Genomic DNA, 23967 nt, shown 5'->3' with positions numbered 1-23967 from the left:
ACCTCTGAATGAAACTGTGAGGGGGGAAAAAATGGATCCATTTTGCATTTTTCACCGACGCGGAGATTGGCTCGATGCTTTTTGGTGCACGTGATGAAATTGGTTGGTTTGACCTCCCAACACTCGCCATGCTTTACTCAAAGGGCTGAACACCCAACCCCACTCCCATTCCTCCCTTCCCCTCCGCCTGTTTGTACGCACCCGCCGCCTTCCTGCTTTCCCACAGCGGAACCTTCTCTAAACCATATCACTGACTTTGCCACCGCTCTTCCTCTGCCCTCAGAATGTCGCAGGGAGAGGCGGAGCCATGCATGGCGGCAGCTGTTCATCGCCACAGAACTCTGATTTCATGACTCAGTCAAACATGCCTGCACTTTGTCTTTCCAGCCACGCTCTCTCCCCCTCTGAGATTTTTATTTCTTTAAACTTCTTCCAGTCCTGTCCCTCGTCCTGCTTGCTCAGCTGTATTACGTTTTGTGTAAGCCAATGGTTTTAAATTTCTGAGGGTGTTTTTGTTTTTCTTGTATCATGGATTGTTTGCAGTTAATGTTTTGTGTACAAGTGTTTGCACCTGCTCAACAGTGATATCAAGCCAAAACCTTTTTTCTCTTTTTGTCCCGTCAGTGTTGTCTGACCTGCTGTTGGCTTTAACACCTCCCCCCACACGCATCCTTTAGATATTTTCATACACGTTTGCTCAAAGAACACCCGGCAAACAGACCCTGTGTTTTTTTTTTTTTTTATGTGAACTTCAGCCTCCCACCGAACATCTCACTGGGTGATCATGGGAACAATCCAGGATTGTCCTGACAAGTGCGCACGCACTCCGAGAAGTGTATTTTTGTGTGTGTGTTTAATTTGTACTTAAAAACAACATTCACATTTGCACACAATCTCCGAGGCCAAAGGCCAGTTTGTCTTGAGGCCTGTTTCCAGATAGTTTTTAATAGTTCTTATTGCTGTTGTTGTTATATTGGTGAGTTGTCTTTTATTTTATATATATATATATATATATATATATATATATATATAAAGGGAGTTAAAGTTGTATCTTTTTTTTAATGAGTATGTTTTTATTTGTGTTCTGTTCTTTTTCTCTTATGGGTGTGATTTATCATTAGCAGTGTTTTCAGGCTTCTTTTTTTCAGTTTCTTTCCAAGATCTTATAAGAAGTTATTTTAAAAGACTATATCGGTAGATTGTCAGAGATATGAGTTATTGAGGGTTATAGTATGTATATTCTATGGGTACTACAAATTAAATGATTAACAAAGAAACTGTTATATACATATAATGAAATAAAATTGCTGATACTGTTGCAACTGTTTGGACAAATTTCTTTGTGTTAATAAGCAAACAAATCTTCGTTTCTCCTGAAGGGATCATATTGTGGAGAAATCAGATCAGCACATTGAGCTTCTTTAAACTTGTTTATTTTTATATTTCTGTGTATAAACTTGGTTGCTATAAGCAAAATTTAGAGTTTGAAATGGCTCTCCTTTTGGTACATGCCCACTCAGCCATTCTACGTTTTGGTTTGTTTTGTCTTTTTTTATGCAACCCTATTGCATTTGTAGGATTGCATTTATCGTTATTGTAGGGTTGAATCTTTACTTATTTTAGCTCTAACACTGGCCTACATGAAATCCTCTGAGTTATCTGATGACAGTGTTATAACACAGTCAGCTCGTAAGAACTGATGTTTTGGTTCCTTCAAATTAAACTGCGACTTCCCACTAAAGCGTAGGAAACATGAGTATTGTAAGTATCGTAAGTATTGTCAAAATTGGAGGTTCATAGGGGATCTAACCAAAAACCTTTGTTGTCAAGTCCTCTTCCTCCACAAATTTGCTGCTAACAAGCGAAAAGGTACCAACCATATTCTCTCATGTGGAGGTGTTAAAAGGTGGGGCAGGTTTGTGTGGATTTCTGAACCCTGTGTTTATCACTAGGTTGTGAGAAGATAGAACACACCATGGAGGCTTTCACAAAGTGAGTACCAAACTAAAGCTCCCTGCGTGTCATGCTGGGTCGCTTGGAACTTATGTCAGATATTTATGTATTTTACATTTATCTGCAGTGCCATAGAGCAAGGCACACATATGCTGGAGCTGGACTGTCTCCTGACACACGATGGCCATGTTGTGGTGTCTCATGATGAGAATCTGCTGAGGGAGACGGGCCACAATGTCACTATGTCGTCAGTTGATCTACACGTAGGAGTGCAAGTCCTATGACCCAGTGAGGTCATGTGGGTCAGTAGTTATGATTTGGCTGATAAAGTATAAAGTGAACAAGGAGCCTTTTTTATTATTTGTTTTTGCAGCCCATAATACTGATGAAAGAGGTTGTCATATTTAAATATTAACCGATTGACATCTTAAGTAAAATCAGAATTGCTTCCATTCAGAAAGTTCTCATGATCAGTGATGTCAGCTACAAACCTCAAACATGTCTTGACAGGATCTGAACTTCCCACTGCAGACCAGACTGACCACACAGCATGTTTCCACAAATATGTTGCCACATCAATGTACAGTATAGATATGACGGCACCCCAGCAGTCCCCGACCTCATGTGACCTCAAACTGGATTAATGTTTTTGAAGTGACTGGAGCCAAAATTAAAACAACATAACCAAATATTTAAAAAATGGCGGGGGGGGGGGGGGGCATCAACAAAGCATCTCGCAAATTGAGAAAAATGGAACACAACCTGCAACACAACAGACATTCTCTGCTACATGGTACATATGTAATTGCCCTTTTTGGGATCAATAAAGTTGTCTGAAAATGTTCACTCAGCTGTTCTAAAGAGACCTGAAAAGTTTATAAAAAAAAATGCATCCCCTTACTCTGTGGGTGTTTTGTAGGCCTGAGACATTACACTTGACTCCCGATACGATACATATCACGATACCCAGGTGCCAATACAATACATATTGCGATATTTGAGAAATGTAATTCTACACTAATTTGATATTACAATATACGATAACCATTTGTAAAATCCAGGCGGCTTTTGATGGCTTTCAGTGGAGTGAGTATATGAGAAATTGTTTAACAGCTGGACATGTTCCAACTTGTCCTTAAGGCTTCCAACGGAGGTGTTTTTCCTGTGGCGGAGCATTGCGGCGGCTGCGAGCCGACGCGCGGACCCGTCCGCACGTCTTTCATTAAAAAAAATCTCCTTTAACAGTGGAATATCCGGATAAAATGCTGAAACCGACTTCTTCTGAAACTTCTGTTCTCTCACGACGTCCTGGATCAATAGAGCCTGAAATGTGGAGGTTTTCAGCTTGAAACAGGCTGATGACGCCGCCTGAGAGCGCAGCGCGACGTCTCGCTCCGTGGGAAGTCCTTAAGGCGACAGTATCACCTCAAAATCTCTCATCAGCCGTTAAAATTTTCACTGAAAACCAGCTTAATTTTTCGAACCGTGTCCACTTCGATGTGTCTCACAGGTTTAGAAAAAATTTTGATCAAACAAAGCGCCAGTCTCTCAGCAACTTCTCAGACAAAGGAATTCCGACGAGGGGCTGGACGACTCCTCCCACAAGGAGAGCTCACAGATGAATGACGTCACCGACAGGCGTGGAAAAACTCACGCATGCGCACGAGGGTTCAAGCATGTCTGACGTAAAAACATGAATGAAATCCATATAGTTTTTGAAAAAAATTAAAAGGACCTATACTTTATGGACAGACCTCGTATAGTGATTTGTTTGCCTCTTGCAAGACTAAACTATGAAGATAATGCAAACAACACAGGTGGTTACAAATTTTGCTTTGGTTATTAAACCATTAAGTACTCTAATATTTGCTATGAAGAGTGTGACATTTGAATGGCAGTGACTTCTTTTGAAATGACTCTCGAGCCCAGTGAACAGGCTAATATCTGATCATGCATATCAATCACCATTTGGCATCTTGTTTTTCCAGCCGTGCAACATTTCCACGTAACTCTGTGACATGTTTCTGCACACCATTTTCTGTCTGTCACACAACAGTTTCTGTAAGGAAACTATTGTCAAAAATAAATAATCCCCAAAACTGTAGTGTGTCGAAAATGAAAAGAAATGCTGGATACAGCAACAGTTATCTGGTCATGCACATCCTTTCACACAGTTGTCACATTCCAGCGTCACCATTGAAAACCATACCATTGTTCTGTCTGCTGACTGTGTGTGCACATTTTCTGTGTCCTCCACATGTATGCACAGTGAGCACACAGACCTGCTGACCTCATGGGTCAAACTTGGAATTCTAAACGGCAGGTTTGGTGAAAACCCTTTCTATGTTATTAAATATTTGTATCGGTGGTACCAGAACGTGCAGTTTGTGTTTTGTTACGTCCGCCAAGGACGTAATAAAATCATCGGCATTTATTTGTCGGCAAGATTACGTCAAAACTACTGCACGGATTTTGATTAAATTTTCACCACATATACGTATTAGGCCACGGAAAGTATCCATTAAATCTTGGAGGTGATCCGAATCAGGATTCTGGATCACCTTTCACTTTATATAGGCACTGAAGGATTACTGTTAGCAGGATTACGTCAAAACTACTGCACGGATTTTGACAAAATTTTCACCACAGATACATATTAGGCCACGGAAAAACCCATTGAATCTTGGAGGTGATCTGAATCCGGATCAGAATTCTGGATCAACTTTCACTTTATATAGCCATTGAAGGATTACGTCGAAACTACTTCACAGATTTTGACAAAATTTTCACCACATACATATTAGTATCCATTAAATCCTGGAGGTGATCTGAATCTGGATCAGGATTCTGGATCAACTTTCACTTTATATAGGCATTGAAGGATTACTGTTAGCAGGATTACATCAAAACTACTTCACAGATTTTGACAAAATTTTCACCACATACATATTAGTATCCATTAAATCTTGGAGGTGATCTGAATCTGGATCAGGATTCTGGATCAACTTTCACTTTATATAGGCATTGAAGGATTACTGCTAGCAGGATTACATCAAAACTACTGCACAGAGTTTGACAAAATTTTCGCCACAGATACATATTAGGCCACGGAAGAACCTATTAAATCTTGGAGGTGATCTGGATCAGGATCAGGATTCTGGATCAACTTTCACTTTATATAGGCATTGAAGGATTACTGTTAGCAGGATTACATCAAAACTACTGCACAGAGTTTGACAAAATTTTCGCCACAGATACATATTAGGCCACGGAAGAACCTATTAAATCTTGGAGGTGATCTGGATCCGGATCAGAATTCTGGATCAACTTTCACTTTATATAGCCATTGAAGGATTACGTCGAAACTACTTCACATATTTTGACAAAATTTTCACCACATACATATTAGTATCCATTAAATCTTGGAGGTGATCTGAATCTGGATCAGGATTCTGGATCAACTTTCACTTTATATAGGCATTGAAGGATTACTGTTAGCAGGATTACATCAAAACTACTGCACAGAGTTTGACAAAATTTTCGCCACAGATACATATTAGGCCACGGAAGAACCTATTAAATCTTGGAGGTGATCTGGATCAGGATTCTGGATCAACTTTCACTTTATATAGGCATTGAAGGATTACGTCAAAACTACTTCACAGATTTTGAGACCACAGATACATACTAGGCCACGGACGTACCCATTAAATCTTGGAGGTGATCCAAATCCCGATTGGGATTCTGGATCAACTTTCACTTTATATAGGCATTGAAGGATTACTGTTAGCAGGATTACGTCAAAACTACTGCACAGATTTTGACAAAATTTTCACCACAGATATATATTAGGCCATGGAAGAACCCATTGAATCTTGGAGGTGATCTGAATCTGGATCAGGATTCTGGATAAACTTTCACTTTATATAGGCATTGAAGGATAACGTCAAAACTACTTCACAGATTTTGACAAAATTTTCACCACATACATATTAGTATCCATTAAATCTTGGAGGTGATCTGAATCTGGATCAGGATTCTGGATCAACTTTCACTTTATATAGGCATTGAAGGATTACTGTTAGCAGGATTACATCAAAACTACTGCACAGATTTTGACAAAATTTTCACCACAGATACATATTAGGCCACGGAAGAACCCATTAAATCTTGGAGGTGATCTGAATCTGGATCAGGATTCTGGATCAACTTTCACTTTATATAGGCATTGAAGGATTACTGTTAGCAGGATTACATCAAAACTACTGCACAGAGTTTGACAAAATTTTCGCCACAGATACATATTAGGCCACGGAAGAACCTATTAAATCTTGGAGGTGACTCTGGATCAGGATTCTGGATCAACTTTCACTTTATATAGGCATTGAAGGATTATGTCAAAACTACTTCACAGATTTTGACAGAATTTTCACCACAAATACATATTAGGCCACGGAAGAACCCATTAAATCTTGGAGGTGATCTGAATCTGGATCAGGATTCTGGATCAACTTTCACTTTATATAGGCATTGAAGGATTACTGTTAGCAGGATTACATCAAAACTACTGCACAGAGTTTGACAAAATTTTCGCCACAGATACATATTAGGCCACGGAAGAACCTATTAAATCTTGGAGGTGATCTGGATCCGGATCAGAATTCTGGATCAACTTTCACTTTATATAGCCATTGAAGGATTACATCGAAACTACTTCACAGATTTTGACAAAATTTTCACCACATACATATTAGTATCCATTAAATCTTGGAGGTGATCTGAATCTGGATCAGGATTCTGGATCAACTTTCACTTTATATAGGCATTGAAGGATTACTGTTAGCAGGATTACATCAAAACTACTTCACAGATTTTGACAAAATTTTCACCACATACATATTAGTATCCATTAAATCTTGGAGGTGATCTGAATCTGGATCAGGATTCTGGATCAACTTTCACTTTATATAGGCATTGAAGGATTACTGTTAGCAGGATTACATCAAAACTACTGCACAGAGTTTGACAAAATTTTCGCCACAGATACATATTAGGCCACGGAAGAACCTATTAAATCTTGGAGGTGATCTGGATCAGGATTCTGGATCAACTTTCACTTTATATAGGCATTGAAGGATTACGTCAAAACTACTTCACAGATTTTGAGACCACAGATACATACTAGGCCACGGACGTACCCATTAAATCTTGGAGGTGATCCAAATCCCGATTGGGATTCTGGATCAACTTTCACTTTATATAGGCATTGAAGGATTACTGTTAGCAGGATTACGTCAAAACTACTGCACAGATTTTGACAAAATTTTCACCACAGATATATATTAGGCCATGGAAGAACCCATTGAATCTTGGAGGTGATCTGAATCTGGATCAGGATTCTGGATAAACTTTCACTTTATATAGGCATTGAAGGATAACGTCAAAACTACTTCACAGATTTTGACAATTTTCACCACATACATATTAGTATCCATTAAATCTTGGAGGTGATCTGAATCTGGATCAGGATTCTGGATCAACTTTCACTTTATATAGGCATTGAAGGATTACTGTTAGCAGGATTACATCAAAACTACCGCACAGATTTTGACAAAATTTTCGCCACAGATACATATTAGGCCACGGAAGAACCTATTAAATCTTGGAGGTGACTCTGGATCAGGATTCTGGATCAACTTTCACTTTATATAGGCATTGAAGGATTATGTCAAAACTACTTCACAGATTTTGACAGAATTTTCACCACAAATACATATTAGGCCACGGAAGAACCCATTAAATCTTGGAGGTGATCTGAATCTGGATCAGGATTCTGGATCAACTTTCACTTTATATAGGCATTGAAGGATTACTGTTAGCAGGATTACATCAAAACTACTGCACAGAGTTTGACAAAATTTTCGCCACAGATACATATTAGGCCACGGAAGAACCTATTAAATCTTGGAGGTGACTCTGGATCAGGATTCTGGATCAACTTTCACTTTATATAGGCATTGAAGGATTATGTCAAAACTACTTCACAGATTTTGAGACCACAGATACATACTAGGCCACGGACGTACCCATTAAATCTTGGAGGTGATCCAAATCCCGATTGGGATTCTGGATCAACTTTCACTTTATATAGGCATTGAAGGATTACTGTTAGCAGGATTACGTCAAAACTACTGCACGGATTTTGACAAAATTTTCACCACAGATATATATTAGGCCATGGAAGAACCCATTGAATCTTGGAGGTGATCTGAATCTGGATCAGGATTCTGGATAAACTTTCACTTTATATAGGCATTGAAGGATTACGTCAAAACTACTTCACAGATTTTGACAGAATTTTCACCACAAATACATATTAGGCCACAGAAGAACCCATTACATCTTGGAGGTGATCTGAATCCGGATCAGTATTCTGGATCAACTTTCACTTATATAGGCATTGAAGGATTTCTGTTAGCAGGATTACGTCAAAGCTACTGCACAGAGTTTGACAAAATTTTCACCACAAGTCCATATTAGGCTAAGAAAGACTCCATTAAATTTTGGAGGTCCTGGATCAAGATTTCTCTTTACATAGGCTTTGAAGGGTTTTTCAAAACTACTTCACAGATCCTCACCAAATTTGCATCACAGATAGATATTAGGCCATGGAAGACTCCACTGAATTTTGGATGTGATCCAGATTCAGATTGGTGGACATCAGAAATCTCTGACTGTTCTTGTTTCAATCTTGTTTTTGCATGCCTGCACATCATATTCTTTGTTAAATACACTAATTCTAAGAAACCTGCAGTGTCACAATCCTGCCTTTGATCATCTGCTGAGACATCAGGCTGCGATCACCACTCTGAGGTTTAAATGTCAACTGGACATCAGTGTGAAAAATCTGGAAGAGCTGATGGAAGCCAACTCTTCCTCTTTTTTTGTGCGTGTGTGTGATCTGAGTGTGTATTAACTGCAATAGGAAATTCCCAATAAGTTATTATTATTATTATTATTTCCAATAAGTTTGGATCATTCGGCGTGTAGGTGTGAGAGCGGTAGCGAAACAAAAGCACAGCATAAAGAGTGAAACTTGCTGCTGCTGCTGCAGGTGTGGCGCGGCCATAAAGAGGGAGGTGAGCTCCAGCACGTCCCCTGGTGCTTCATTAACTTATTTTTACAGCTCTCAAATACACTGTTTTTACGTAAGGGCAAAGGTAGGCTACATTTGTGGGATATTCCTTCGGTCTTACCAGTCTGTCAAGTTTTTTTTTTTTTTGGTTGCTTCTTCTCTTGTAACAGTGAAAGAAAATTCTGAAATAGTCACAGGGTTTCTCTCTCTCTCTCGCTCTCTTGCTCTCTCTCTGTATATATAGACATGAGATCTCACGAGGACTAAAGTTCTTACCAGATCTGTTTGTAGGAAAAGATGATCAGCCTTCTTTACTTGATCCTGATCCTTCCCATCCTGGGCGGATACACCCTCATCTCCGAATACCTGCTGAAAAACCCCCACATTCTCCACAGGAGGAAACGCATGGCTTTCTGCTGCATGCACATCTCCCACAGAGGAGGTAAGAAGAGTGTTTGGTGATGCTCAGGTGATTAAAAACAGTTTGTGACCTCTAGGGTCCAAAACATCAGCACGTTGTAACAGACACCCTTAAATTAAAAGGACATCCAGGTTGTCAAGATAGAAGACTGATGCCTGGATGTTTTTTTTATTTCCTGCTAACTCGGGAGTATTTTTTTTTTTCTACAAATTTTTCAAGGCTCACTTCTTGTTACAAAGTGGCCCCTTGAGGTGAGGAATCCAAACAAATGTTCCTGTTGTGTGTCTGATTGAACAAATGTTTGACAAGTAGGTGAGGGTGAGAGAGTAACTTGCTCAACAAAAAGAACTGCCTCACTCAGACTCTTCAGCGCTCATTCATTCTACTCTTACGAACCCTAGGAACTAGGGTTCGTAAGAGTAGAATGGGAGGCAGAGCCTTCAGCTTTCAGGCTCCTCTCCTGTGGAACCAGCTCCCAATTCAGATCAGGGAGACAGACACCCTCTCTACTTTTAAGATTAGGCTTAAAACTTTCCTTTTTGCTAAAGCTTATAGTTAGGGCTGGATCAGGTGACCCTGAACCATCCCTTAGTTATGCTGCTATAGACTTAGACTGCTGGGGGGTTCCCATGATGCACTGAGTGTTTCTTTCTCTTTTTGCTCTGTATGCACCACTCTGCATTTAATCATTAGTGATTGATCTCTGCTCCCCTCCACAGCATGTCTTTTTCCTGGTTCTCTCCCTCAGCCCCAACCAGTCCCAGCAGAAGACTGCCCCTCCCTGAGCCTGGTTCTGCTGGAGGTTTCTTCCTGTTAAAAGGGAGTTTTTCCTTTCCACTGTCGCCAAGTGCTTGCTCACAGGGGGTCGTTTTGACCGTTGGGGTTTTTACGTAATTATTGTATGGCCTTGCCTTACAATATAAAGCGCCTTGGGGCAACTGTTTGTTGTGATTTGGCGCTATATAAATAAAATTGATTGATTGATTGATCACCTGGACTTTGTGTTGAGGTGTAGAAACCAGCAGCTTAGGTGCCTTTCTTGGTGAGGAATCATTGGATATCCTTGTAGCAAGATAAAATCCAGATTAAAATATGTTCCTACTACCTTGGCTAGCGGGGAACCCCCTTTGACTGAAATGGTAGAATGTTGACCTCGTGATCTGAGGAGTCTGGTGTTTGAATCCCAGTGGAAGCCTCATCAATATGTCCACTGATTACACATTGGTGTTGTTGGTTGCAAGTGATCAAATAGTCACCGGTGAAGGTTCTTAATGTTTAAATGTGCTTGTGACCTCACAATGAGGACAAAAGATGGTGGAGAGATTATGTGGCAAGGTGAAATCCAGATATTTTCCTGCTCTACTGGCTAGTAGGAATTCTGACCTGGTAGAGCACTGGCCTTGTGAGTGAGGTAATGTTCAAATCTCACCGGGAACACAAAGATGTATGACTTGATTACAGCACTTGAGAAGCCAAGTCTGGGTTTGCGGTTGTCCTGGAACAATATTGGATTGGGGCTTTCAATGATCTCCTAGACTCGGCCATCAGAAGTGTATCTGTATGCAGTAAAATTGTCAAATTTGTAGAGACATTTGCATCTCCGAGTCCTTGGTCTCTGGGATTGAGAGATGCTTGGGAAGAGCTTATGGAGTCATAAGGTCACTGTTTGGCGATGTCAATATCTATGCAGGAGAATGAAAGTCAAGTCTTTCGGGTCCTGGTGCCTCCTGTCTTACTTTGTGGTTGTCAGACCTGAATGCTAATAAGTGAGCTAAGGCATGGACTGGATGTCTGTGGTATCAGATCTGTTTGAAGGATCCTTGGGTACCACTGGAATGACTGTGTCAAATGAATGGCTCCTTGGAGAGACTCGTATAATGAGCATCACTTGTATTATGAGGGAGTGTCAGCTACAACATTTTGGGCATGTAGTCTGTTTTGATCCAGCACACACGTCTTTGTGCCGAGGACCCCAGTGGCTAGAAAAGGCCAGGGGTACATTCGTGTTTCACCTATTTATGGCAGAAAGATGGTTACTTTTGAAATATGGGGATAGACCAGTTGTCTGCCTGCGTTGTTGCCATCCATGAGCCAGGGAGGTTCCATGGTGTGGTGGATGTGGCCATCCACGGCAACAGCGTATGATCGCTGTGGTGCTGCACCAACATTCTCTTGGTTCATCATTTCTCCATGCCCCAGCTCTGTGTCACATTCACAACATTCCAGAAAGTTGGGTATTACAAGCTCCAACTCGGCCAAAATGATTTGAAGCTATTGAGGGGTTGAATTTTTATTTATTTATTTTTGCTCAAACTCGGGCATACATGAAGTCCTCTGAGTTATCTGATGATGCAGTGTTATAACACAATCAACTCATAAGAACTGATGTTTTGGGTCCTTTAAATTAAACCGCAACTTCCCACTAAAACATATGAAACATAAGTATTGTCAAAATTGGAGGTTGATAGGGTCCAAACCTTAAATCTATTTGGAATACTTTTGTTATCAAGTCCTCTTCCTCCCCAAATTTGCTGCCAACAAGCGAAAAGGTACCAACCATATACTCTCATGTGGAGGTGTTAAAAAGTGGGCCAGGTTTGTGTGGATCTCTGATCCCTGTGTTTATCACCAGGTTGTGGTGAGAAGATAGAACACACCATGGAGGCTTTCACAAAGTGAGTACCAAACCAAAGCCCCCTGTGTGTCTCACCCTGGGTCAAATGGAACTTTTAGGTCAGATATTTATTATGTATTTTACATTTATCTGCAGTGCTGTAGAGCAAGGCACACATATGCTGGAGCTGGACTGTCACCTGACACACGATGGCCATGTTGTGGTGTCTCATGATGAGAATCTGCTGAGGGAGACGGGCCACAATGTCACTATCTCGTCAGTTGATCTACAGGTAGGAGTGCAAGTCCTATGACCCAGTGAGGTCATGTGGGTCAGTAGTTATGATTTGGCTGATAAAGTATAAAGTGAACAAGGAGCCTTTTTTATTATTTGTTTTTGCAGCCCATAATACTGATGGAAGAGGTTGTCATGTTTAAATATTAACCGATTGACATCTTACCAGGAAAAATTCAAAGCAGAATTCCTGCACTGAGTAAAACCAGGGATTGCTTCCATTCAGAAAGTTCTCATGATCAGTGATGACAGCTACAAACCTCAAAAGTGTCTGACTGGATCTGAACTTCCCACTGCAGACCAGACTGACCACACAGCATGTTTCCATTTATATGTGGCCACATCAGTGTATAGTATAGATATGACGGCACCCAACCAGTCTCCGACCTCACGTGACCTCAAACTGGATTAATATCTTTGAAGTGACTGGAGTCAAAATTAAGACAACAACCAAATATTTAAAAAAAAAAAAAAAAAGAAGAAGAAAAGGTGGAGGAAGCACATGCATCCATTCAACAACACATAGTTGTGTCAAGAAAGCATCTTGCCAGGGTTAGAGAAATATTTTTTGAGCCTGTTGGTCAGGACCAGTAGCACCAATTTTGTTACTGGTCCTCCTGGTCCAAGGTAGTGACCTGAGGTATTTGGAAGCTCAGAGCCTCCACCGCTGAGCGGTGAGCCTCAGCGTAGCATTAATCATCATGTCATGCGCATGTATTCAGTCAATATTGTATTTGTAAATCTATAGCATGATAGAACATTTTAATTTTGTGTTGAATGTATGTAAAGTAATACACATTTGCTTGCCTCTGCCTTTCATGTGAATGTACTGTGCACCTTATACTTCACTCTGTAATTCTGGCCTTGTGCTTGTCTTATGCAGCCCAAAACATAGCCTTTACTCTTGTAACTTAATCTATTCTTGCTGTGTAAGCTCTATAATATCTCTGATTTTTGGGGGGCAACAATTATATCTATTGCTTGTCAGACTGGTATGATCCAAAGGTTATGATTATTGTATTTTCTTGATATATATATATATATATATATATATATATAAACAAATACCAATGATTTTATTACGCCCTGGCGGACATAATGAGTTTACAGAATATGATCTGTTTAAAGTGAATGTTTGGGTAAATCTCACGTAAAAATGATTTACCACATGATATTTATAGTAAGTCATTGACTCCTGTAGTACATACATAAACAATTTCCATGATTATACGCTTCACCTAAATGTGTTGTCAGTTTTCTACCATAATCTTTGTCTGTCCATCTGCTTGCAGGATTTGCCTTTGTATAAGGAGAGTCTCGAGGTGACATTTTACGCAGGTGATTGTCCTCCCAGCTGTCTTAAGATCTCAGTTGTGATGGAAAAATCATAAAAACTTGATGTCTAAGTGGTGGCCACAGTTAAGCAAATCAGCTAACAGCCAAGTAATGAAGCAGATTAGCTTTTCAGCTAGCTTTGAAAACCATTAGCACACCAAATACCTACCACTAAAGTTAGCTATGTTAACTTTAATTCAGCTAGCTTTAAAAAATAAAATGAAATAATAAAGTTTAAAGGTAAAAAACTTTTGTAAATACTAAAATTATACATGTTTGTTACTGTTGGAGCTTATAAATCATGAAACGGACATATGGCGCCAAGACAACAAGCGTCACTAGTATATGTTGATTAGAAACGTAACGTTAAAATTGTTCATTTAATCATGCACGTACCTCATGATTGTATCTGATCTCTGCATGCTAACCCTTTTTGGTAACATCCATGTTTACACAATAACTTTAAAATTTCATCTCTTTAGTCTTTTTTTCAGGGTTTTAGAGCCAAAAAACAAAGCCAAAGATAAAACTCTATCATAAAATTTAGCAAACACTTAACAAGTGCTTAAATTAGCAGTAGCTTCAGCTAAATGTTTAAGCAGTTTATGTGGTTATCACAGCTTTTCTGTCGGCAGATTACTGGTTATCAAAGCTAACTTTTTGGTTAGCTGTGCCCACTAAAGTTATGTAGAAGTAGGTAGACTCATGGTCACTGCTGTAATTCTGTAGGTCACTACAGCAGCGGTGCAGACAGATCCATTGCCCTGCTGGAAGATGTGTTCATAAAGTTCCCAGAGATGCCCATCAGCATTGAGATCAAAGAGAACAACACACAGCTGATCCAAAAGGTGCAAACTGGTGTTCCAAGTGCTTGTTGACTGAAGTTATTATGGTATGCTTTCTTTAACAACTTATTATTTGTCCTGTCTGTGACTGTGCGTGTCTGTCTGCAGGTGTCGGACTTGATAAAACATTACAACCGGGAACACATCACTCTCTGGGCATCAGTAAAATCCAAAGTTATGAAGACATGTCGCAAAACGGTATTACACTGCCTCCAAAAAGCATTCACAGCACTTCACTTTTTCCACATTTTGATGTGTTACGGCCATATTTCAAAATGGATGAAATTTATTTTTTCCTCAAAATTTTACACACAATACCCCATAATGACTAATGACTTTGCAAATTTATTAAAAATTTACAAACTGGAGTCATATGGGGATGACGAACAAGATGGCGGCGTTTAGCTCTTCCACGACTAAAATGTGATAATAAGGTAAATCAAGAGATCTTATGTTATCAATAAATATTGCTCTGGTATCTCAGTGAAACATAAATTCCACCTAAAATACGACATAATGTTGACATCAGAGTACTTTAAAACTACAGGCCGTGTTACTACCTGGAGGAGCCCTGCACAAGAAGATGAAGAGAAGTGGAAGATTGTCCTGCCCCAGGCACATCACAGTCAATGATTGGCAAGGATAAATTGCTTGCTGAAATTGCTAAAATGAATGCTAGACTGCAGAATGTCGCTATGGATGTGTCTATGATTAAGGAATTATAGAGTAAAGATTACAGAACTTACAACAGCGGTGGAAGCTACACAAGGGAGGCTGGATGAGGCAGAGGGGCACATAGCCTGCCTGGAGGACAGTTCTCAGAGGTTAGCGAGTTAGCTGGGCTAAACAAATGTAGGACATTTGGAACTGTATGCAAATTTTGGAGAATCATAGCAAAAGAAACAGCGTAAAGCTGGTCTGACTGAAAGAAGTATATGGAACAAATAAGACGCTCCTACATTGAGTCCTAAAATAATAATCCAGAGTCCACATCCAAAGGTCGGATCCTCTTGGTCTGTCAGTTAAAATATTCTTTAGTAATACCCTGCACATTCTTGGATATTCCTGGTCTGTAAGTCAAACTGTGCTTTAGTAAGACCCAACACATTAGTAGTTCTTAGGTCTGTATAAGATGTCATCTATATTATAACAGCCAAGTGGCATGAATATGCAGGTGTGTGTGTGGCTTTGATTATGGAGAAACTGGGAAGAGGTGACATTTGCCATCTGGTATGTTTATGTTTTTTGGGTCGAGGATGAATGCTGCGACAAACGAAAGTTAATAGGACTAATATTGGAGAAACTACGGCTATTAGCTGACAACAATGAATAGTGGATGTTGTTCTGCAATGCACCATGGCAGTTCGGGGTTTTGCAGTTTAAATGTTATTATGGTTCATGTTTGTTTAACAGTGTTGCTAATGTTATTGATTTATTGTGTTTTTGTAGTTCAATTGGTTTAGTCAGTTTAGTTAAGTGTCATGTTGCCGTTACCATGAGTGAGAAGTGTAGTGCGTTTGATGTCTTCCGCCACCATCTCTGTTTGTGTGTATGTAAAATGAAAAGCACCTACTTGCAGCAGAATGCAGAAAAGACAAAAAGCTCTGCGTACGTTCATATGTATAACTTCCATCATGAACAAACTGGGTAGAGCTGACATTTGCCATTTGGTATTTTGGGTCAAGGATGAATGCCGCCAAAATGGAAAATTGATAGTACTAATATTTTTGGAGAAACTATGAATATTAGCTAACAATGGTGGTCCTTTCAAGTAGAGACACATCCTCCAGCAGTCTCTGCCTCACCGCTGAGACGGCCTCAGCGGTAGGGATGCCGGTGAACAACGAAGTCACATCAAATGACACGATTGTTTCATCTGCCTCCAGCTGCAGGTTCTTGATCTTGTTCACAAAATCTTGTGCGTTTTCCACATGGTGGTCTGAGTTACCCACTAGAGGAGCCAAAATCCACTTGAGGTGCTTAGCCAAATTGTACGTGATGGAATCTGTGCTACATACAATAGGCCTGAATGGCATGTCCTGTTTGTGGATTTTGTGCAGTCCATAGATGCACGGAGTGGCATCCCCAGGGTACAGTCTGTAGTATGTCTGCCTGTCGATGAGTCCCTCTTTCTCCAGGTTTTGGAGGTAGCTAATGATTTTCTTCTTATAGCCGCTCATGGGGTCTCTCTTCAGACGTTCGTATGTATTGGAGTCACTGAGCAAGTTGTTGATCTTGGCCTCGTAGTCCGATGTGTTCAGGACCACCGTGCATCTGCCTTTATCCGCTGGCAGGATAAGGATGCTTTGGTCCTTTTGCAGTGCTGACAAAGCTTGCCATTCTTCTCCTGTGATGTTGGACGGAGGAGGCTTAGCACTGTTCAGCACTGCTGTGACTCTTAGTCGGAGGTCCCCAGCTTCTGACTCTGACAGACTGTTATGTTTACTGTTAATTAGAGCTATTGTTTAGTCACTAGCCTTAGCAGTCTGCCTCTCGTTAGGAGGGGTCTGGTTAGGTTTAAAACTCCAGCTTTTGTGACTTCAGATCATTCTTCTCGACAAGAGTCAAGACAGAAGTCAGACCACCAGAGCAAGAATTTTAGCTGAGGAAGCTTCTGCGATTTGAAGCGAAACGTCCTCGTGTCAAGCAACCCAGTCCAGTCGAAGATTCAAGCTTCTCTACAATTGTAAATGTGTTAAAAATATATGTATGACACAAGAAAGTAAAAACACTTATTTCCATTGTAGTCCATTTAAAAATAAATGACAAAATAGAAGTAATAATAAAATAAAATAATCATAATGATAATAGTAAGTCCCTTCGGCTGCTCCCTTGTTTGCACTCGGAGTCGCCACAGCAAATCCAAGGTGGATCTGCATGTTGAATTGGCACAAGTTTTACGCCGGATGCCCTTCCTGACGCAACTCCACATTACATGGAGAAATGTGGCAGGGGTGGTATTTGAACCTGGAACCTTCTGCACTGAAACCAAGCGCATTAACCACTTGGCCACCACCCCTGCAAAATAATCATGATGATGATAATCGTGTTTCATAATAACAAGAACCTAAACAATTTATAAATACATTAAGACAGTAAATTAACATAAAAAATGTAATTAAGAGGAAATAAAAGGGTTGAGTTTTTATTCTAAAAACTACTGATGTCTAAGGTCTTAAAAGCATTCTGGACTCACAGACAATTCCAACTCATTTTACAAGCTTGAAAATTGCCAGCTACCTATATTATAAACACTACCCAATCTAGAGCCCATGGATCCCCATGGGCAACACGCTAGTTTATTATATTTCTTTATCAGTTGGATTCTGTGTGCAGTTTATTTGATTGTTGGTTGTAGCGTTTATAGCTGATGTAACTGACAAATCTGACATTGAAAAGCCAATTTAGGGGCAAATATCGCAAATTAGATTCGGCTGCAGAGGTTTTGGACATGAGGTACATTTGCACTGCATACCTACCCGGGTTAAACAAAACACTAATTTTTAAAAAAAAAATCAGGAAAGGTGTTACAGCTACATACTGTAGGTTTTGTTAATTTAATGCCACTCTTAACGTTCAGTAAATGTCACTGTTGTGGTGACCCTCACTCAGCCTTTTTGTTGGTGTTCCCCCCCATAGAACAGCTCCATGCCGTACAGCTTCACTTTGATCCGAGGTGTGCTGGTCCTGCTCCTGTACTACATTGGCCTGCTTCCCTTTGTGCCACTGGGAGAAAGCGTACTCCAGTTCTACCTGCCACGGATCTTCAACAGGTGTGACTGATGGCATGCGTGTTTGTGCATGCACCATTACACTGTGAACAAGGACTTTCCTGCTAAAACTAAACCAAATATTGGTTGATGTAGTCCCAAATCGGTTGCAATGAAGAGAGAGACAGTTTATGTTCACTTTTTACTCCCCGCTGGCCAAAGGCCCGAAGGGGGATTATGTTGTGGTGATCTGTCTGTCTGTCTCTGTCTGTCTGTCTGGCTATCCACATTTTTGGAGGAATTTCATGTAACTTGGTACAAGTCCTTGTTATAGTTGGGTAATTACCAGAGTTATGGCCCTTGATTAACAAAGCTACACTCTAAAAAGTAATTCAGTGGCTTTGTATATATCACAGTAAGAAACAGCTATACTGACTTAATAAAATCTCTGAAATACATACAACTGATTGTTTGAGTTGGACATACCAAATGAAATGCTTAAAAATTGAACAGTTCATTTTATCTTAACTTTACATTTATTATCTCAGTTTATTTCATTGAAATAAATTAGCATTTGCTTTTTTGAAATATAGTTAATTTGTTTGGTAAATTTCATTCAGAATATTTGGAAAGAACTTATATACTTAATATTTTTACTTAGAGTTACCAACATCATCAAGTATATTTAAATGATTTACAGCTTTTTAATTTACTCAATATTTATAAGCAGTGTTGGCAAAGTAACTTTGAAAAGTTACTTCATGAGTTACTTTATACACTTAAATTTTACAGTTACTTTATACAGTTACTTCATTAGCAGCTGCAGACAAATTGCCAGCAGCTGCTGAATGTAATTAAAAAAGTAACTCATAATCTAACATGGTTATTTTTAAGATTTAATACTCAGAAAAGTAACTATTATACTTTGCTGATTGCTCAATCTTAAGAGTAACCAAGTTAGATTACTAGTTACCTTATTAATTACATTACTTATTAGTTGCAAGTTTTCGGCAGCTTCTAATAAAGTAATTGCATAAAGCTGCTAATGAAGTAACTGTATAAAACAACTAAAAAAGTAACTTTTCAAAGTTACTTTGACAACACTGTTTATAAGTGCAAAAATGTTTCACCAAAAAACTGAGGAGAACACAGTAACCGTTTTTAGAGTGTAGACCCCATCAGTTTCATACTTGGGTGCCTGCATTCTGAAATTAACTCTTCTCACATTTTTGGTGGAATTTATATATATATATATATATATATATATATATATATATATATATAATATCTGGTTGAATTCACCTTGATTCTGAGAGAAGTTATCACAGTGATGTGTTTGGTTCTCTCTCGTTTTCTATGCGCTGAAGGACGTACATACCTGAAGAAAGCATTCTGAGGAACAGGCTGGTCGTCATGCTGTTGGAAAAGTAAGCAAAGCCTCCGAGAGGATCTTTGTAAATTTTGTTTGAACGGATGATTACCCTTTCTTGGTTTGGAAATCAGACTTAAGGGAGAACTCCTCTAAGCATTATTGAGAGAAAAGCTTAAACCTGGATGTTAATTGCACAGATCTCAGTTGTGGGAATCTTATTTACAGCAGACTGGATTTTTCTGAGTTTTTGTGATGATATCATTGCAGAATAACAATGAGGAAGAGTCTTTTTAAACACCTCGCAGCTCGTGGAATTCAGGTATGAAAGCATTATTACACATTTAAAGGCACATTCTCAAAAAATAGATTCATCACACAGGAAAATATATGTTGTAACATACTGACTGTTTCTTAATGTTTGATGTAAGTTAAAGACATACAGTATTCAATGACTTGAAAACGTTCATGCACCAATCCTCTGACTTGTCTAAAGAAAAAAATTGTGATTTACTTTGGTATTCTAAAGGCTGACATTATTTACACAACGCATTATTTAAAGGGAATAATTTGAGCAATTTTAATGATGAGGAGCCTGATTCTTCACTGAAACTGCATTGTGAAATTAAAAAAGGTGAAAGCCAAAGGTTATGTAGACTTTCTATATTAACTGTAACATCCTTAGCAAAGGCAATAAAGAGATCTGTCACAGTTTAAAAACTGCCAACCGCTTTAATAACTTCCATCCATCTTTATTAATTTTTAATAATACAGCATCAGAAACCTCTTTAGAAAAGACCAAACTGACCTTAAAATGCTTGTTTCTTCCAACCAAGATTAAATGCAAAGGTATTAAATTTCTAAATATATAAAACACACAAAAGCATACAAGAATCTAAAATCATCAGATGTTTTTTGTCATAAATTTACTGACTTAAATTAATATCTGTTGCCCAAGATGGTCAAGAATCAGTTTTTTGTTAGTGTAATCATCTTGACATGTCATTCATGCTGTTTTTTTTTTTTTTTTTTTTTTTTTTTTTTTTTTACTAAAATGACAAATAATAATAATAATCATCATCATCATCATCAACATCATCATTTTATTATTATTATAAATTTATTTGTATATCACTTTCAGGTTTTCTTTTTAAAACATTTCAAAAGTGAATTGCATTATTTTTGTTAAAATACATAAGAACTAAGAAGGTAAAACAAACATAAGAACAAATTAAGTTCAAATATCAAATCTATGCATATTTTAAAACCTGCTGTTTCAAAAAAATAAATTAAAACGATACAGTGCATCCGGAAAGTATTCACAGCACTTCACTTTTTCCGCCTTTTGTTATGTTACAGGTTTATTCCAAAATGGATGAATGTTTTGAATGAATGAATGAATGGATGAATGTTCAAAGCGCCTTGGGGCAACTGTTTGTTGTGATTTGGCGCTATATAAAAAATTGATTGATTGATTGATTGATTGTTTTTTCCTCAAAATTCTACACACAATACTCCATAATGACAATGTGAAAAAAGATTTGTTGAGATTTTTTGCAAATTTATTTAAAAAACAACAACAAAAGAAATCACATGTACATAATCACAGACTTTGCCATGAAGCTCAAAATTGAGCTCAGGTGACTCCTGTTTCTGCTGATCATCCTTGAGATGTTTCTACAGCTTAATTGGAGTCCACCCGGGGTAAATTCAGTTGATTGGACATGATTTGGAAAAGCACAGACCTGTCTACATATAAAGCCCAGTTGACAGTGCATGTCAGAACACAAACCAAGCATGAAGTCAAAGGACTTGTCTGTAGACCTCAGAGACAGGATTGTCTTGAGGCACAAATCTGGGGAAGAGTACAGAAACATTTCTGCTGCTTTGAAAGTCCCAATGAGCACAGTGGCCTCCATCATCTGTAAATGGAAGAAGTTCAGATCCACCAGGACTCTTCCGAGAGCTGGTCGCCTGTGTAAACTAAGTGATTGTGTGAGAAGGGCCTTAGTCATGGAGGTGACCAAGAATCCAATGGTCACTTTGTCAGAGCTCCAGCATTCCTCTGTGGAGAGAGAACCTTCCAGATGGACAACCATCTCTGCAGCAATCCACCAATCCGGCCTGTATGGTAGAGTGTCCAGATGGAAGCCACTCCTTAGTAAAAAGGCACATGGCAGCCCACCTGGAGTTTGCCAAAAGGCACCTGAAGGACTCTGAGTATGAGAAACAAAATTCTCTGGTCTGATGAGACAAAGATTAAACTCTTTGGCGTGAATGCCAGGTGTCATGTTTGGAGGAAACCAGGCAGTCATCGCCCAGTTCCTGTTTCTGAAAAACATCCCCACAGCATGATGCTGCCACCACCATGCTTCACTGTAGGGATATTTTTCAGCGGCAGGAACTGGGAGACTCGTCAGGATTGAGGGAAAGATGAATGCAGCAATGTACAGAGACATCCTGGATGAAAACCTGCTCCAGAGTGCTCTAGACCTCAGACTGGGGTGACGGTTCATCTTTCAGCAGGACAATGACCCTAAACACACAGCCAAGATATCAGAGGAGTGGCTTCAGGACAACTCTGTGAATGTCCTTGAGTGGCCCAGCCAGAGTCAAGACCTGAATCCGACTGAACATCTCTGGAGAGATCTGAAAATGGCTGTGCGCCGACAGTCCCTTTCAACCTAATGGAGCTTGACAGGTGCTGCAAAGAGGAATGGACAAAACTGTCCAAAGATAAGTGTGCCAAGCTTGTGGCATCATATTCAAGAAGACTTGAGGCTGTAATTGCTGCCAAAGGTGCATCAACAAAGTACTGAGCAAAGTATATACATGTGATTTCTCAGTTTCTTATTTTGAATAGATTTGCCAAAAATAAAAAATAAAAAAATAAAAAAATAAAAAAAACTTTGTTCATTTTGCCATTATGGGGTGTTGTGAGTAGAATTTTGAGGGAAAAAGTGAATTTATTCCATTTTGGAATAAGGTTGTAACATAACAATGTGGAAAAAGTGAGGCGCTGTGAATACTTTGAATGCATCGTATATTAATTATATGTAATATTATGTGATGTTAATATTATGTAATATATAATATCTGTAAGGTCCCACAGTAATACTGAAAGTCATTCCTACTTTATAAACTTTTCATTTTTGTGCTTTTACTAATTGAAGTGTGTCACACCTGAGCTCAGTGTGTGAACACAAATTATCGTGTGTGCAGGTTGAAGATGAGGCACAAATAAAATGATTGACTGTTAATTTACAGTGACCCCACTGATCAAACACCCCTTACTGTGCTTTTAAAATGTGATTGGAACTTGCGTTGCAAATTACACATTTTTGGCAGTGCCTATATCTTCTAAAGGGGGGAAAAAACTCCTAATGTTGCTCAATTAACATGTTGAAAACCTGAATTTTTGCTTTTGCTGATAATTGCACTGCTGCAGGAGCAGTTTCCACAAAATGTCCACAATTTTAGTCAGAACTGTAAAGTCACGGTGGGCCTTAGCACATTTAGTCATCAAAAATTGACCTGTTTGTCATCATCATCTGCAAAAATACAATGGGACAAAAGTGTGATATGGTAACTTTGACTTGAACTGCTGCTTCTGTAATTGCAGGTGCATTTGTTTGTGTGCAATGAAGAGGAGGACATAAAGGCTGCATTTGACATCGGGGCTACAGGGGTGATGACTGACTATCCATCTGTTCTATCCACCTACCTTTCCAGACATAAACTTCAGATTTGACCTGTCACATCCAAGCAGAAACTGCAACTTATATATTTTCTTCCTGACTGAAAGAGAAAAATCCTGGGAAAGTAACAGCAATCGAATGCAGCATGTCACCAGGAGGAGCAAGGAGTCCTACAAATCCACTGTGTCTTTAGTCGACCATGATGAAATCGGACAGAGGTGTTGGTCTCAAGCCCGGTACAGCATCACTTGGAAACCAAATGTCTTTTTTACACCTGACCTCCAGTAGCATAAGAGGCCACATGATTCAATAACTTAAAAAGCACAGTGACATTCAGTGACATTTTTTTATGGGGGGGACCTCATTACCTTTTGAGACAAATCAGATTCAAAATAATTACTGGTCTCTTTTTTCCTCTCTGTTCTGGCACTGCAAGAACCAGCCTTATAACATGATAAATTTCAGTGTTTCCACTAGGATTTTTATGAGCAGCTGATTTTTATTAATAATATTTATTATTCCAATGGCTGTACCTCGTATATGAAGAAATTAAATGTGGTATACCAGATGAAACATGGAATACGTATGATACT

General features: G+C 39.1%; 1 protein-coding gene across 2 annotated transcripts; it reads left to right on the top strand.

The window, feature by feature from the left end:
* The first annotated feature begins 1918 nt into the window (after positions 1 to 1918).
* gdpd3a (glycerophosphodiester phosphodiesterase domain containing 3a) lies at positions 1919 to 23967 on the top strand. 2 transcript variants are annotated; one of them, XM_034190303.1, is made up of 12 exons: positions 1953 to 1992; positions 2081 to 2255; positions 9333 to 9530; positions 12142 to 12184; positions 12280 to 12415; positions 13710 to 13755; positions 14482 to 14600; positions 14706 to 14795; positions 18237 to 18370; positions 19675 to 19734; positions 19947 to 19998; positions 23299 to 23967. In XM_034190303.1, exons 3-12 carry the CDS (start codon positions 9386 to 9388, stop codon positions 23425 to 23427), a joined length of 954 nt encoding a protein of 317 aa, XP_034046194.1. In that variant the 5' UTR covers positions 1953 to 1992; positions 2081 to 2255; positions 9333 to 9385; the 3' UTR covers positions 23428 to 23967. The 2 variants fall into 2 exon arrangements, with proteins under 2 accessions (XP_034046193.1, XP_034046194.1); XM_034190302.1 differs by having other exon boundaries at positions 1919 to 2255.

The sequence above is a fragment of the Thalassophryne amazonica genome, chromosome 16, assembly GCF_902500255.1.
Source record: "Thalassophryne amazonica chromosome 16, fThaAma1.1, whole genome shotgun sequence".
NCBI lineage: Eukaryota > Metazoa > Chordata > Actinopteri > Batrachoidiformes > Batrachoididae > Thalassophryne > Thalassophryne amazonica.
This window is presented reverse-complemented; position numbering and strand designations above follow the sequence as displayed.